Genomic DNA, 16,811 nt, shown 5'->3' with positions numbered 1-16,811 from the left:
TTTTTTTTTTTTTTTTTTTTTTGAGACGGAGTCTTGCTCTGTCACCCAGGCTAGAGTGCAGTGGCACAATCTCGGCTCCCTGCAACCATCTCCTCCTGGGTTCAAGCAGTTCTCTGCCTCAGCCTCCCAAGTAGCTGGAATTATAGGAGCCCCCCACCACGCCTGGCTAATTTTTTTTTTTTTTGTATTTTTAATAGAAACAGGGTTTCAACCATCTTGGCCAGGCTGGTCTTGAGCTCCTGACCATGTGATCCACCTGCCTCGGCCTCCCAAAGTGCTTGGATTACAAGCATGAGCCACCACCCCTGGTCGGAAATGTATATAGTTTTAAATCTCTGACCATCATTTGCCATCACATAGTCCCCCAGCCACACTCTATAATTTTAAAAGTGCTTTATTTTCTTCCTAGTGCTTATCACTGTCTGAAATTACCTTGTTTTCAGTTACTTTTTTATAGTTTGTCTCCCTCACCCACTTCAGGCTGTATTTAGCCTAGCATAGTGAATGTCTGGCACATGGTAGGTATGCAGTAAGTATTAGAAGGAAGGAAGGAACATTTTCTTGGAATACCGGTAACTGTTCAGGTATGTTGTGGGTTTTTAAAATTTGTTTCACTTTTCATTTCTGAGAAAACAGAAATCTGTCCAAACCAGTCTTTCCTGGCCTCCTTTCTTCAGCTTAGGTCCTGACTGTTGGGAAGAATGAAGATGAATCCTATTCTGAGTCTCTTTCCTCTCTTCCACCCTAGCTTGCCAGCAAAGCACGGACAGAGAAGGAGGAGAAGCTGAGCCAGGCCTATGCAATCAGTGCTGGTGTCTCTCTAGAGGGCCAGCAGCTCTTCCAGACCATTCACAAGACGTGAGTTGGGGGATCGGAGAGGTCTTTTGTCCTGGGGTAATGCTACCTGGTTGTGCTGTCTGGTGGCAGGCTTTTGGGTGGTTGTCTCCTAAAAGTCTACTGGGGAAGCTGGTAGGGTGTTGGCAAAATGCCGGCATCCAGAGCTGCGGGTACTGTAGCCCCCTTTCCACACAGAAAAATAGTGTAATCACAGACAAGTTGTCTTCTCTGGTCTTCAGTTTCTTGTCTGTAAAACTTAGTTTTGGATTATATCACTTTTCCCAATGTAGATTGGGATGAACACGGAGTTAGAGCAGGTCACCTTCTTACCACCTCTTAAAAGACATTTTGTTGGTCAGGTGCGGTGGCTCACGCCTGTAATCCCAGCACTTTGGGAGGCTGAGGTGACAAATCACCTGAGGTCGGGAGTTCCAGAGCAGCCTGACCAACATGGTGAAACCCCCATCTCTACTAAACATACAAAATTAGCCAGGCGTGGTGGTGCACGCCTGTAATCCCAGCTACTCGGGAGGCTGAGGCAGGAGATTTGCTTGAACCCTAGAGGTGGAGGTTGCAATGAGCCAAGATCGTGCCACTGCACTCCAGCCTGGGCAACAAGAGCAAAACTCTGTCTCAAAAAAAAAAAAAAAGACATTTTGTCACAGCAGAAGTCATTTGACTCTCCACTAGCTTCCCTAGCTGCTGAAAAACTGGAACATTTGACACCCCTCTCCACCCCCGCTCCCCACCCCACACTGCCTTCTGTTACTCTGTTTAACCACCCTGGATCTGGTGCACAGATGGCAGCTGGCATCAGAGCTGTTTGAGGCCGTGGTGTGAGTATCTGAACATTTACAGGTATGTGAAGGAACTCTCAGTCGCATCAGCTGCCCTGGGGCTTCCCAAGTGTGAACTGGAATGGGTTTTCCCAGTCTGGCAAGTGCCCAACTGTCTGATAATTGAGAAGAGCCAGTCTGAAGAGCAGCTCCCATTATGGGTGATAGGGTCAGAGAAGATGGGGAGTTTGTTCTCTTTTTTTTTTTTTTTTTTTTTGGAGTCAGAGTCTCACTCTGTCGCCAGGCTGGAGTCCAGTGGTTCAATCTTGGCTCACTGCAATCTCTGCCTCCCAAGTTCAAGCAGTTCTCCTGCTTTACCCTCCCGAGTAAGTGGGACTACAGGCGTGCAGCCTCACGCACAGCTAATTTTTGTATTTTTAGTAGAGACAGCGTTTCATCATGTTGGCCAGGATGGTCTCGATCTCCTGACCTCATGGTCCGCCCTCTTTGGCCTCCCAAAGTGCTGGGATTACAGGCGTGAGCCACCACGCCCGGCCTCTCTTTTTTTTTGATACAGGGTCTCACTTTTATCGCCTAGGTTGAAGTGCAGTGGTGCAATTTTAGCTTACTGTAGCCTCGATCTCCCCGGCTCAGGTGATTCTCCCACCTCAGCCTCTGGAGTAACTGGGACTACAGACGCATGCCACCACTACTGGCTAATTTTTTGTATGTATTTTTAGTAGAGATGAGTTTTTGCCATGTTGCCCAGGCTGATCTCCAACTCCTGGACTCAAGCAGTCTACCCGCCTCAGCCTCCCAAAGCGCTGAGATTACAGGTGTGAGCCACCACGCCCAGCCTGTTCTCCTGTCTTTCTAAAGGTGGTGTTTCTCCCTAGGCCAATGGTTGGCAAACTATGCCAGCACACCAGATCTGCTCCTCTGTTTTACCTATTGTCCATGGCTACTTTTGCACAACTGTGGCAGAACTCAGTGCTAATTGTAACAGACGATATGGCCTGCAAAGCCTAAAATGTTTGTTAAGAGATCCTTAAGAGAAAAAGTTTGCCAGCCTCTGCCCTAGGCTACTATCTTAGTTTGGATTCTTGAGGCTACCATCACATTTTTATGACTCTCCAGGTCTCTGATGCTTCAGAGTAACAATTTCTGGGCTCTCCCAAGAATAAATGTGCATGAGTTTCATTGCTTTTCTAGCCAGTGGCACCCAAGGAATGTTTCTTGGCTACTATATGGGCTGCTGGTGTCTAGTTGTTGGCTGAGTGGTGAGCTGGGAACTTGGGATCAGCCGTCTGGAGTTATTTATTCATCAGACAGGAGATGTGGGATGCCCCCAAGAGGTTACATTTCGCCTGCTGTCTTCTCCTTCCAGCATTAAAGACTGTAAATGGCAAGAAAAAAACATCGTAGTCATGGAAGAAGTTGTTATTACACCCCCATATCAAGTGGAAAACTGTAAAGGCAAAGAGGGGAGTGCACTGAGCCATGTACGCAAAATAGTAAGTAAAGGAGCCTTGAAACTTTAGGGGAGAGAGGATGGTTCCTCGGGCCTTCAGTCTTTAGCACCAGAGCAGGACATTGTGCTACAGTCTCTGCCTCCTGTAGCATCACTGTCTGGCCTCCCTGCACTGTGGGGCTCTGCAGCTGTGGCTTGGCTACTCCTGTGGGAATGGAACCACTGGGTGATATGGAGTGAAGTGAGTGGGTGACCCTGTGTCCTTTGCTGGCTTTTTGGAATTAGCAAGGCTGTTCCGTGGTGTTGGGCCCTAGCAGTTTCTCTCATCCCATATTGAGTTTTTCTTTTTTAGAGACAGAGTCTCGCTCTGTCGCCCACGCTGGAGTGCAGTGGCGCGATCTCGGCTCACTGCAAGTTCCGCCTCCCGGGTTCAAGCGATTCTCCTGCCTCAGCCTCCCGAGTACCTGGGACTGCAGGCATATTCTACCACACCCGGCTAGAGATGGGGTTTCACCATGTTGGCCAGGCTGGTCTCGAACTCCTGACCTGAAGTGATCTACCCACCTCGGCCTCCCAAAGTGCTGGGATTGCAGGTATGAGCCACCATGCCTGGCCCCATACTGGGTTTTTCTTAGCTGCAGATACCCTTCTAGAAAGATCTGGTTGGTATAAATCAGTTGCTGATGGTGTCTCTGGCCCTGCATATGTCATCGGACTTAGCATTTGTTAAAACAAACTTACAAAACACTCCTGCTTTTTTTTTTTTTCTCTGAGGAACATTGAGAGACCAACATTATAGATGTTGGAGGTATGATAAGACTGTAATCCCCCCACCAGCTTTTCATTTTGTACTTGTGTATAGCAGAGAGTAGGAGTTTAGGTCATGATTATCTCCCCTCATTGTATTTTATAGTTTAGTTTGTAGATTCACCTTCTTCTAGCCAATCTTAGTGGAAACTGCAAAAAAAATGTAGCTGCAGCAGGAGGCCCTGGCCTACCTTGTGGTTGGGAAGGCCAATAGACAGCAAGGGCAAAGGTGCCTGGATAGTACATGGGCTGGACAGCCAGGATGGGGCTGTGGAAACCTGGGTTGGATTGTTCGGGAGACCTTTCTTGCCTATCTCCTTTATTGACCTGTGTTGCCTGGTCTTTTTCAGGTTGAAAAACATTTTAGAGACGTGGAAAGCCAGAAGATACTGCAACGTTCACAAGCCCAGCAACCACAGAAGGAGGCTGCCCTGTCATCCTGAGTCCGTACACATGGAGGACTCTTCCAGCATCCAGCCAAGGAGGCGCTGGTGGTGGCTTCAGCGGAGGCAGGCCGGGGGAGGGAAGGGATCCTATATGTCCTGTTGGCTCTTAACAAAGGGTCAGCATTTCCAAATCTTAGACTTGAACAAACAAAACACCCAACAAAAAAGAACAAGAGAATAATTTAAAAGTTGAATCATTACTTGACTAACAGACTTCGGTCCACCATGTCCTTTTCACAGCCCTCTTCTGGAACAGTCACCTTGTTAATTTTATTTTTGAAAATTCTTTTCCCACTCTGCCCTTTTACTTCCAACTTTCCTTTCCTAGTCTGTTCCTGCCATTCTGTTTTTATAAGTGGCTACACTTGCCTTCTGAATGATTGAAAGAAACTTTTACATCTTTTCTTCCAAAATAAAAGTAACAAGCTGACTGTGATTCTTAAGTTGAGACCAGAGCAGCAAAGGTCTCACTTTAAATTTTTCTTTGTTTTCTTTTCCTTTTTTTTTTTTTCCTTTTTTTTTTTTTTTTGCACAGGGCATGGCTTGAATTAGTTTTATTTTTCTTAACTTTAAATATATATATGAAAATATATATTAAAATGTTCTCTAAATATTTTCTGCTTCTTGCAGGTCTCTTTTTACTAGATCATGGCTATTCTTCCCACCTCATCCCTCTGAAAATAAAAATGTATTGCCCTCCCCACCGTCCGTAGCCAGGCCACTAACTTGACTTGGTGCAAGAAATTCTTGCTGTGAACTTTGTAGAGCCAGTGTGCAGATAGAATTTGGCTTTGAGGGTTCCTGATGGCTTTTCAGTCTTTAACTGTGTGTGTACCAGTCTCACATTTGGCCCAAACCTCAGGATTCTCCCTCTGCCTGTCTTACTTCATGGTACTAGAAGAACTTCCTCGCCACTCTCCACATGAGAGAGTCAGCCGCCCTTTCTCCTGTGCCTCTGCAGGAAGAACTCTTTTGCATGGCACATCTCAGCTCCTCTTTGAGGGATCATTTTCTTTGATAAGAAACCTGGAGTCCATTTACTCTGACCTCTCTTTAAATCTATATCCAGAGCCACAACCCAGGAAAAAGCTTGGGTGACCCGTAATTTCTCTTCTCCTGCTATCCCCTTGCTCTTATGCCCCACCCCAACTCACCTTAAATTTTACAAGCTTGTGACAGTTTGTATGTGCTCAGCCAATGAGCAGAAAACCTGGAAAGAATTTCTGGACTTTAGCCCACCAGTTTGTCTGGTTGACTAACCTGCTGAGAGCTAAAATTGGCACCCATTGCCCCGTGCCTTCAGGCAGTCTCATGGGGCAGAGCATGCCACCATCCGAATATCAGGCACTGAGTGGAATGTGGGTGAAGCTCACATGACTGGCTAGAGCTTTGGGGGTGGGGTGGGGGTTAACTACTATTTTTTTGGCCATGATCTCTTTCCCCTTCCTTTTTTTTTAATTAAATAAATGGATCAAAATTAAATAATTCAAGCCCTGCCTTCAAAATGAATTTTTTTTTTTTTTTAGTATTATTTAGCAAAAACAATAAAACCCAAATTTTTTTAACCATCACTCATGTCTCGGGTTTGTGCGTCCTTTAGAGGCCCCAGGGGAGAGGATCCAAAGTACCCCTAAGACGGGATGTCTGTCTGGTTTGACCTTTCTCTTTAGAGTCTCTTCTTCCTACTATTTACCCTCTCTTTTCACCCCCAAGGACTCATCCAGAAATATAGTGCAGGGTGTATTTTAAGAAGGGGGTCCAGGGTTTGGAGTGGTTTATAGGTGGAGTGTGGGGAAAAGGCTATAGTCACATACATAGAACCATTTGTTACAGGACTGTTTGGAGGCACAAATGGTCGGCGAGCTGAGAAGTAAACTCAGATCCACCTGCCTCTGGTCAGAACTTGATTTAAAGAACTGAGCCTTTGGCCGGGCGCGGTGGCTCACGCCTGTAATCCCAGCACTTTGGGAGGCCAAGGCGGGCGGATCTCGAGGTCAGGAGATCGAGACCATCCTGGCTACCACGATGAAACCCCGTCTCTACTAAAAATACAAAAAATTAGCCGGACGTGATGGCGGGCGCCTGTAGTCCCAACTACTTGGGAGGCTGAGGCAGGAGAATGGCGTGAACCCGGGAGGCGGAGCTTGCAGTGAGTGAGATAGCGCCACTGCACTCCAGCCTTGGCGACAGAGCGAGACTCCGTCTCCAAAAAAAAAAAAACAGCCTTTGATTTAGCCCACATGGGAATGTAGACTTAGAGAAGGTGAGAAAGGGAGAAGGGAAGAGACCTTGTAAGATCTAGAAAGCCTAAAAGATATGATGAAAGGAGTGGAGGTGATTAATTAGTGGGAAACAGCAAGCCTGGGAGGAAGCTCTTCATTGTGTGTCCCACATCTTCCTGTCCCCACTACTAGTCTTAATTCTGTAAATGGGGGGAAGTGAGTATCAACTGGGTTTGGCAGGAAGCACTTTTAACTCCTAAGTTTTAGTTGCTAAAATAATGTGGAGCTTTAAGCAGTTCAAGAGGTGGAGTTAGTGTCGTTGGAAAGGCAGGCAGTGAGTTATGGAAAACAGAACAAGGACTTTGATAACTTCATTCCTCATGTTGTTCCTGGATAAGTCATTTCATCTTTCTTAGCCTTAAATTTCCCAACTGTAAATGTGGAAATAATATCCATCTCCTAGGATTGGTATGAAGGGTTAATAAGATATTTTAAAAGCCTAATACTTAGAAAGTGCTCTGTAAATGTTAGTATAAATGTTAGCTTGATCCTTGGATAGTTAAATCTGGAGGTGAGATTGGAGTATATGATTTCCAGAAGTGCCATGTTTGCTTTCGGAGCCTTAGTTTATGCCAGGTGCAGTGGCTCACACCTGTAGTCCCAGCACTTTGCGAGGCCGAGGCAGGAGCTCAAGACCATTCTGGGTGGCATAGTGAGACCCCCGTCTCTACAAAAAATAAGTTAAAAAAAATTAGACAGATGCGATGGTACATGCCTGTAGTCCCAGCTACTTGGGAGAGTGAGGTGGGAGGATCACTTGAGCCAGGGAGGTTGAGGCTGCAGTGAGCTGTGATTGTACCAGTGCACTCCAGGATGCACTCCAACCTGGTGACAGCAAGATGCTGTCTCTTTTAAAAAAAAAAAAAAAAAAAAAAGCTGTGTTTAGATGGCATTTTAAGGGAGGCTAATAAGTAAAGCACTTGGGCAGATCTGGTTCAGGCAGGGGTAGGGGTCTCAGAGCCCTGCCCTCGGTCTCACAGATCTCACCCCTTAACCCTTCCTTGGAGTGCCTAAGGAATGCTTTTGATTATAATTTTTTGTTTGAGATGGAGTTTTGCTCTTGTTGCCCAGGCTGGAGTGCAGTGGCGCGATCTCGGCTCACTGTAGCCTCCGCCTCCCGGGTTCAGCTGATTCTCCTGCCTCAGCTGCACGAGTAGCTGGGATTACAGGCACGTGCCACCATGCCTGGCTAATTTTGTATTTTTAGTAGAGACTGGGTTTCTCCATGTTGGTTAGGCTGGTCTTGAACTCCCGATCTCAAGTTATCCACCCTTCTCGGTCTCCCATAGTGCTGGGATTACAGGCATGAGTCACCACACCCGGCCTTGATTATAATTTTCAAAACTTTTTCAGAATAGAGAATGAGTTCCACTGAGGCCAAGTGACTTGTCTAGAGTGCCCCACCTGCCTGTGGTAGCTGAGCTGGAAGAAAGCCCGAGGCTTTATCCACTCATGGGTTCCTAATGCTGGGACTTCCCAAACTGATGGCATGTGTACTGCTCATTTTGTTTGCCAGAATGAGGCTGGAACACAGGAGACTAGTGAGAATGGCAGAAATTGCCACCTAGATTGAAAGGATACTGAACCACAGAAGAGCGTGGTACAGAGAGCTTACATGTATGATGCAGCATGGACAGTTTTGCAGTGTCTCCTTGGCTTTGTTTTGGGGTATTCTCCTTTATCCCCAAATACACACACACTCACACACCTTTACACCCAGCACCTGATAATCTCACCACCACCATGCACACACCTTTGGAGTTACTGCTATTTAGAGCATCCAATTATTGTGGTATAAACAGCCTTACCACAGTGAGTTGATAACTGAATCTGTGCCATTCAAGTCTGAGCAGCTCATTGCTGATTTCTGTTTGGTGCTTTGAAAATTTGAAAATTGCTCAAGCACTTCAATATGAGTTCAGTGGCTGCAGCCTGTTAACTACTGGTTGAGGAGGGTAAAGGCTAAGAATGTGTGTCTCATAATCTGTTCTCCTGTGAGACATACTGGTAAAGGAAATAGGGGCATTTCATTCATACACAGATCGAGTGTGCTTGGTATGGCAGCTATAGCATGGAGGGTACTGTGGTGAGAATGTGTAGTACCGGAAGCTGAAATGTACAGGATGAGTGGTAAGGACAGTGGCAGAAGTGGGAGTGTGGGAGAGAGCTGGTTGCCTGGTTGGAGGATGTTAGATTTGCATGGTAGGTTTGCTTTCCTATCACTGCTGGAGGCCGTCAGTGCCAGAGAATTCCTCTTTAAGAAACTTGGATTTGGCTGGGTACGGTGGCTCACGCCTGTAATCCCAGCACTTTGGGAGGCCAAGGTGGCCGGATCACGAGGTCAGGAGATCCAGACCATCCTGGCTAACATGGTGAAACCCCGTCTCTACTAAAAATACAAAAATATTAGCTGGGCATGGTGGTGGGTGCCTGTAGTCCCAGTTACTTGGGAGGCTGAGGCAGGAGAATGGCGTGAACCCGGGAGGTAGAGCTTACAGTGAGCAGAGATCGCACCATTGCACTCCAGCCTGGGCGACAGAGCCAGACTCTGCCTCAAAAAAAAAAAAAAAAAAAAAAAAAAGAAAAGAAACTTGGAATCATCTGCACATACTGCCTAAAGTTTAGGGGTTTAACATAATCAGATAAACAGTATGAAGTATCTGAGAAAGATGCTCTTCAGCTGCTATCCACTGGTGATATCCTGTGGCTATCCACTGCTGCTATCCACTGGTGATACACTGTGTGGCTGTAATAGTTTCAAAACAAATTTGTTATTTTATGTTATAAAAACCTTACACAGCCAGGCACAGTGGCTCACGCCTGTAATCTCAACACTTTGGGAGGCCAAGGCGAGTGGGATCACTTGAGGTCAGGAGTTCAAGACCAGTCTGGCCAATGTGGTGAAACTCCATCTCTACTAAAAGTATAAAAATGAGCTGGGCGTGGTGGTGTGCACCTGTGGTCCCAGCTACTTGGGAGGTTGAGGCAGGAGGATTGCTTGAACCCAAGAAGCGGAGGTTGCAGTGAGCTGAGATCGCACCACTGCACTTCAGCCTGGTGACAGAGCAAGAAAACTCTGTCTCAAAAACAAAAAAACGACCTTACATGGCTCATTACAGAAAAACTAGAAGACAAAGCAGACATTTTCATCTACCACCCTCTAAAACATTGTTAACATCTTTTTTATCCTTTCACATTCTTTCCTATACAAATGATATTTTCTAGATTTTTAGACACCTTTCCTTGCCCCTTGTGTTTCTGAAAGTGCAGTGCATGATGTCAAAAGAAACTTGCCAACTGGTTCCAGACCACAAAGTTAAGTCAGCAGTATACTCCAATTTATTAGCATCTTAGAATTGATATATATAAAAGGCAAGGGACTAGATGATCTCTAAGATTACTTCCAACCTCGGTGATCTCTTCTCTATCTTGCTCTACAGTGCCCTGCTTCAGGGCCACCCATGAAGCCATTCTTGACAACTGGAATGGATTCCTTCAATAATTTGTTTCTGTCGCTCATATCATGTGGCACGTATGGGTTGCCTTTTGGGTATTTGTTTAGGTTTGTCTTTAATGGTCTATTGGGGTGTCTTGAGGCTCCAAGACAGGGAAAGTTATTCACTCACTCATTTGGGTATTTGCTAGCACCCAGTTGTTGAGACAGAGCGGAAAATAGAGTTTTTAAAGTCATCAGCATAATAACTGGATATGTTGCCTGAGTCACTATATGAAAAGTGATCCAGGAGTAGGTTTTGAGGAAAGCTTGGAGTTCAAGTTTGGAAAGAGAACAAAGGACCAATAAAGGATACAGGGGAAGATAGAGAGATGCACCTGGTTCCAGACTGGAAAGCAGCAGGAATCTACCTTGGGTTTCTCTAGAGCAGACTCTGGCAGCTGGGACCAAGTCTGGTCAGACTGTAGTCCCCCTTCCTATCTGGCCTCTCCCATTTTCCTACAATTTCCAGTTTCGTTGAAAAGTCTAAATTGGAGCTAAGTTTCTTTTTTTTTTTTTTTTTTTTTGAGATGGAGTCTCGCTCTGTCGCCCAGGCTGGAGTGCAGTGGCCGGATCTCAGCTCACTACAAGCTCCGCCTCCCGGGTTTACGCCATTCTCCTGCCTCAGCCTCCCGAGTAGCTGGGACTACAGGCGCCCGCCAACTCACCCGGCTAGTTTTTTGTATTTTTTAGTAGAGACGGGGTTTCACTGTGTTAACCAGGATGGTCTCGATCTCCTGACCTCGTGATCCACCCGTCTCGGCCTCCCAAAGTGCTGGGATTACAGGCTTGAGCCACCGCGCCCGGCCGGAGCTAAGTTTCTTAATTTGCTGGGTAAGGTGAGGCTAAGGCATATTTCCAGTGACTAATCAACTAACCTCTTCTTTTTCTTTGGTCCTCTGTTAGGACTCCTGCAGTGTTAGACAAGAACTTCTTACAGGTCTTTTCGTGGAGGGACCAGCAAGTGGTGGGTTTTTTTTTTACTAATCTGACCCCTTTTACTCTGGTCTGTCTCCTAGCTTAAAGTTGTTGCTTATGTTTACTGGAGGGAGGGGCATGTATCTCTCTAGAGAGAATATTTATAGATGACCACTGAGATGTGATTTCAGCTGAAATCTGAAGAACAAGGTGCTAGCCAAGAGTGTTCAGATAGAGGGAACAGCACGTGCTAAAGTCAGGTTGACAAGAGCTTGGGATGTTCAGGAACTGACAGAAGACAGGCGGTTGAAGCCTGCTGAGCAGGACGATAGAGAAGTAGGTGGAGCCAGGTGGTGCAGGACCTTACAGTTATCCTAGAGACTGGGTTCTTTGGGACCATGGGCAGCCACGGGACTTGGTCTGATATCAGACAGTGGCAGCAGAAGCAAGGAGGCTGCTGGGTTAGGGGTTGGCACAGCAGTCTGGGTGGGACATGGTGGCAGAGAATCGGTTTCAGAGTTGACGGGACTTGATGCGCTGAATGTGAGGGCAAGGTGGTGAGGGACAGAGAGGAATGAAGGATGCCTTCTAGGTAGGTGGCAAACAATGGGAGAGGAAGAAGTTTGTGGAAGAATCTGGAATTTTTGAATTGCCATTTTGTCTTGCCCAGGAAACACTGAAGAGCAGATGGCAAATGGGCAACTGGATAACAAGCCTGGGCTTAGAGAAGCGTGGGATGGAGTTAGACATTCAGTGACTGTCACGTCACCTGTGAACTCTGAGAAGACAAGAGGTTGGGATCTCTGGCCACAGTGGGTAGATTTGCATCAGATAGGAGGGGCCCTTCTTCCCTGACAGGGCAGTGCTAGGAGGTGAGTCTGTAGATCTGTCAGGGAGGTAAGGGTAAGTGACTTCTTTTCTGGTGGCCCAGTTAACCTGAAGGGGGAATAGGGTAAGACTGTTGAGTGCCCTTTTGGAGATGTGTCCTCATGAATTTTGGGGGTAAACAGGCATCCATTGTGTGCCTCTGCCAATCATGTTGAGTGACCTTAGTGCAGACACAGAGAAGGTGAATAGTTGGGTACAGCCAGGTTGAGAGATGTGTCCAGTCTGTACTGTGGAGGGAGAGGGGAGTTGAACTGAGGATATTTATGAAAGGGAGTGAGTATAATTTGGGACCCTTCACTCTGTCACCAGGCTGCAGTGCAGTGGCATGATTACGGCTCACTGCAACCTCTGCCTTCACTCTTGTAAGTGTGTGCTGTCATCATGTACACTTCAGTTTTGTTCAGATGAGACTTTTCTGAAAGTGTCCTGCTGTTGCCCTTACGTACTGGCTCCAGGCAGGACATGTAGCCATGTAACTCAGCAGTCAGTGTGTCGACGGTGCAAACACAGGATGCTTCCCATGCTGGGGCTGGTATTGGAAGTTTAGAACAAATTTCCTAGCACTTAGTGATGCCAGAGATCTTGAGTTTATACAGTATAGTCCCGCCTCCCACTTTACATATCCCCTTTATAGCGTCCTCAGCAGACTGCCTCTACTTGAACTTCCATTGATGGGGTACTCATTACTCAAGGAGGCAACATGTAGCAGCTGTCCGTGCCCTTCTTGTCCTCCAGTGGCGGCTCACCGTTAGAACTAAGGCTAATGCTCAGGTGTCCTGCATGGTAGTCCCTCTTTCAGGGGTTTTTCTTTTGCTGGCAGCCCCTGGGTGAGGGGCACGGGCATTGCTAAATCAGCAAATGTGACTCAGAACTATCTTCTCCAGTCAGATGGCTTTTGAAGGAAGCTTTCCTAGTTCTTGAGTGTGGTCCCAGCACTGGACATGGTCTGTTAGCACACTGGGACCTTTTCCTGCAACCATTTACTGCGATGTTGGACACTATAGCAACTAGCTCCTTTTGGCAGATACATCACACTGTTGATTCAGTTTGATGTGATCAGCACAATCTGCCCAGACTTCTTCACAGAAGTAGCTATTATGCCAAGTCTTCTCCAGCTTGTGTAAGTAGATTTTAGATTCCTAAATACTGAATTTTACATTTATTGCTGTTAATTTTTTTTTTTTCTGAGATGGAGTATCACTCTGTCACACAAGCTGGAGTGCACTGGTGCAATCTTAGCTCACTGCAACCTCCGCCTCCTGGGTTCAAGCGATTCTCCTGCTCAGCCTCCCGAGTAGCTGGAATTACAGGCATGCACCACCACACCTGTCTAATTTTTGTATTTTTCAGTAAAGACAGGGTTTCGCCATGTTGGCCAGGCTGGTCTCAAACTCCTGACCTCAAGTGATCCACCCACCTCGGCCTCCCAAAGTGCTGGGATTACAGGTGTGAGCCACCGTGCCCAGCCTGTTATTAAATATTTTTAACCAACAATTTTAACCTAAAAAGAGCTTTAAAAAAAATCTTGATTCTATACCGCAATACACTAGTTGTCCATCCCAATGTTGTGTTATTTTTAATTTTGATAAACTGTCTTCTGTGTTTTCATCTTATCCAAAGGGATATCTTGAGAGATTTTAATAACATCCAGATTTACGATAGACATCTGGTAGCCCTATCAAAAAAGGAAATAAAGTCATTTGAGTAAAATTTATTTATTTGTTTATTTATTTATTTATTTATTTATTTTTTGAGACAGAGTCTCGCCCTGTTGCCCAGGCTGGAGTGCAGTGGCCGGATCTCAGCTCACTGCAAGCTCCACCTCCCGGGTTTACGCCATTCTCCTGCCTCAGCCTCCTGAGTAGCTGGGACTACAGGCGCCCGCCACCTTGCCCAGCTAGTTTTTTTTGGTATTTTTTTAGTAGAGACGGGGTTTCACCGTGTTAGCCAGGATGGTCTCGATCTCCTGACCTCGTGATCTGCCCGTCTCGGCCTCCCAAAGTGCTGGGATTACAGGCTTGAGCCACCGCGCCCGGCTTATTTATTTTTGAGATGGAGTCTTGCTCTGTTGCCCAGGCTGGAGTGCAGTGGTGTTATCTCGGCTCACTGCAACCTCTGCCTCCCGGGTTCAAGCAATTCTTCTGCCTCAGCCTCCCAAGTAGCTGGGACTACAGGCACCCGCCACCACGCCTGGCTAATTTTTTTTGTATTTTTAGTAGAGACGGTGTTTCACCATGTTAGCCAGGATGGTCTTGATCTCCTGACCTTGTGATCCATCTTCCTCGGCCTCCCAAAGTGCTGGGATTTCAGGCATGAGCCACTGTGCCCGGCCTTATTTATTTTTTTTGAGACAGAGGCTTGCTCTGTCACCAGGCTGCAGTGCGGTGGCATGATTACGGCCTACTGCAACCTCTGCCTCCCAGGTTCAAGCAATTCTGCGGCCTTAGCCTCCCAAGTAGCTGGGACTACAGGTGCACACCGCCGCACCTGGCTAATTTTTTTTTTTTTTTTTTTGTATTTTAGTAGAGGCAGGGTTTCACCATGTTGCCCAGGCTGGTCTTGAACTCCTGAACTCAGGCAGTCTGCCCGCCTCGGCCTCCTAAAGTGCTAGAATTACAGGCGTGAGCCACCGCTCCCGCTCCTGGCTGTAAAACTTATTTTTAGTGAACTCATGTGGGCACCTAGTGGTCCTCATGTTTTAGGAAATTGCTCAGACATAATATGTTAAATGGGCCTGTTTTGAGTTTTGTGAACTGTTATGTGACTTGAAAATTGGAAATTTTGGCCTGGCGCAGTGGCTCACGCCTGTAATCCCAGCACTTTGGGAGGCCGAGGCAGGCAGATCACGAGATCATGAGATCAAAACCATCCTGGCTAACACGGTGAAACCTTGTCTCTACTAAAAATACAAAAAAAATTAGCAGGGCGTGGTGGTGGGTGCCTGTAGTACCAGCTACTCGGGAGACTGAGGCAGGAGAATGGTGTGAACCTGGGAGGTGGAGCTTGCAGTGAGCAGAGATGGCGCCACTGCACTCCAGCCTGGGCGACAGAGCGAGACTCTGTCTAAAAAAAAAAAAAAGAAAATTGGAAATTTCGCTGAGCCCAAAGCTCTAGCAACCGTCTGTTGGCAATGTTTTCTTACAGATTATTGACAATGGTTCCTCAAGTTTTTTCCAGTATAATCTGCTTATACCAGATCATCTGAACTAATTCCGAGGGGCTTGAGATTAACCAGAGACTCAGACTCATGCCCTAGGTTGATAATAGGTCTGCTACTCTTCCCATTATAGGCATAATCTATGTTATTCACCCCTTTGCTCTTGTCTAGTAGATCTTGACTTTTTTTTTTTTTTAAAAGACAAGGTCTCCCTCTGTCATCCAGGCTGGAGTGCTGTGGCGTGATCACAGCTTACTGCAGCCTCAACCTCTTGGGCTCAAGCAATCCTTCCACCCCACCTTCCTGAGTAGCCGGGATTACAGGCGCATGCAACCATGCCCAGCTAATTTTTTTTTTGTATTTTTAGTAGAGACAGGGTTTCACCATGTTGGTCAGGCTGGTCTTGAACTCCTGATCTTGTGATCTGCTCGCCTCGGCCTCCCAAAATGCTGGGATTACAAGTGTGAGCCACCATGCCTGGAAATTTTTGGTATTTTATGTAGAGAGGGGGTTTCACCATGTTGCTCAGGAATTCACGACCAGCCTGGGAGACCTAGTGAGACCTCGTTTCTACAAAAAAAATTATTATTTTTTTGAGACAGAGTCTCGCTCTGTCGCCCAGGCTGGAGTGCAGTGACATGATCTCAGCTCACTGCAGCCTCTACCTCCTGGGTTGAGGTGATTCTCCTGCCTCAGCCTCCCCAGTAGCTGGGACTACAGGCGCACACCACCACACCTGGCTAATTTGTATTTTAGAGACAGCGTTTCACCATGTTAGCCAGGCTGGTCTTGAACTTCTGACCTCAGGTGGTCTGCCCACCTTGGCTTCCCAAGGTGCTTGGATTACAGGCATGAGCCACCACGCTCTGCCAAGCATGACTAGATTCTGTCAGGCCTGAGTTACGTCAGATTTTACTTCTGCCCCTAACTAGCAGTATGACTTGGAAACTTAACTGGCTTTGTCACACATTGGTTTCCTCGTCAGTAAAATTAGAGTCCCTGGTTGGGCACAGTGGCTCACGCCTGTAAATCCCAGCACTTTGGGAGGCTGAGGTGGGAGGATCAGTTGAGTCCAGGAATTCAAGAGCAGCCTGGGCAACACAGCAAAACCCCATCTCTACAAAAAATACAAAAATTAGCTGGGCTTGCTGGCACATACCTGTAGTCCCAGCTACTCAGGAGGCTGAGGTGGGAGGATCACCTGAGCCTGGGAGGTTGAGACTGTAGTGGCCTGTGATTGCACCACTGCACTTCAGCCTAGGGACAGAGTGAGATCTTGTCTCAAAAAAAAAAAAAAAAAAAAAAAAAAAAAGAGTTCCTTTCCTCAGTTGAGGATTAAATGAAGCCTTTAATGAGATGCCTGGCCCTTCTGTGTGGCCATTACTATTCTCTTAAGAGTTCACTGGGCAGGGCTAGTGAGCACACTGGGAAACCTGGACAGGAGGTTTGGGCTCCTAGAGCAAGGCAGAGGTACTAGGCACAAATACTGTGTTCTGGGAGATGCTGGGCACAACTCAAATGCCAGGATGAAGTGTTTTGACCTTTGGCCTAGTGAGAAGAAAAAGCATTCCCTTCCTTTATGCCTAGACAAGACCTGGGTGAATTATAGATGATGGCAGATTTCTCAGGCAGGCAGTATAGAATGAAGGAGGAGACACCTGACTCCTACCCGAACTGAGGGAGGGCCCTTGGGCCTCAAGCTGCCATTCTCACAATACAGAGCAGGTTGTGGGTCT

At 46.8% G+C, this 16,811-nt stretch overlaps 2 protein-coding genes across 2 annotated transcripts in view; both read left to right on the top strand.

Annotated features, from left to right (window-relative positions):
* LSM12 (LSM12 homolog) overlaps positions 1-5,908 on the top strand; it is a 37,201-nt gene extending 31,293 nt beyond the window's left edge. Inside the window, exons 3-5 of the mRNA XM_050763164.1 lie at positions 749-858; positions 3,001-3,127; positions 4,242-5,908. Coding sequence (XP_050619121.1) covers positions 749-858; positions 3,001-3,127; positions 4,242-4,334 — 330 coding nt within the window. The 3' untranslated portion in view covers positions 4,335-5,908. The remainder of the gene's footprint in view (positions 1-748; positions 859-3,000; positions 3,128-4,241) is intronic.
* TMEM101 (transmembrane protein 101) overlaps positions 1-16,811 on the top strand; it is a 121,720-nt gene that overhangs the window by 89,500 nt on the left and 15,409 nt on the right. The gene's annotated exons all lie outside the window — the stretch shown is intronic.

Source organism: Macaca thibetana, chromosome 16, assembly GCF_024542745.1.
Source record: "Macaca thibetana thibetana isolate TM-01 chromosome 16, ASM2454274v1, whole genome shotgun sequence".
NCBI classification, from domain to species: Eukaryota; Metazoa; Chordata; class Mammalia; order Primates; family Cercopithecidae; genus Macaca; species Macaca thibetana.
Note: the sequence above shows the minus strand (reverse complement) of the source record. Positions and strands in the feature narration are given on the sequence as shown.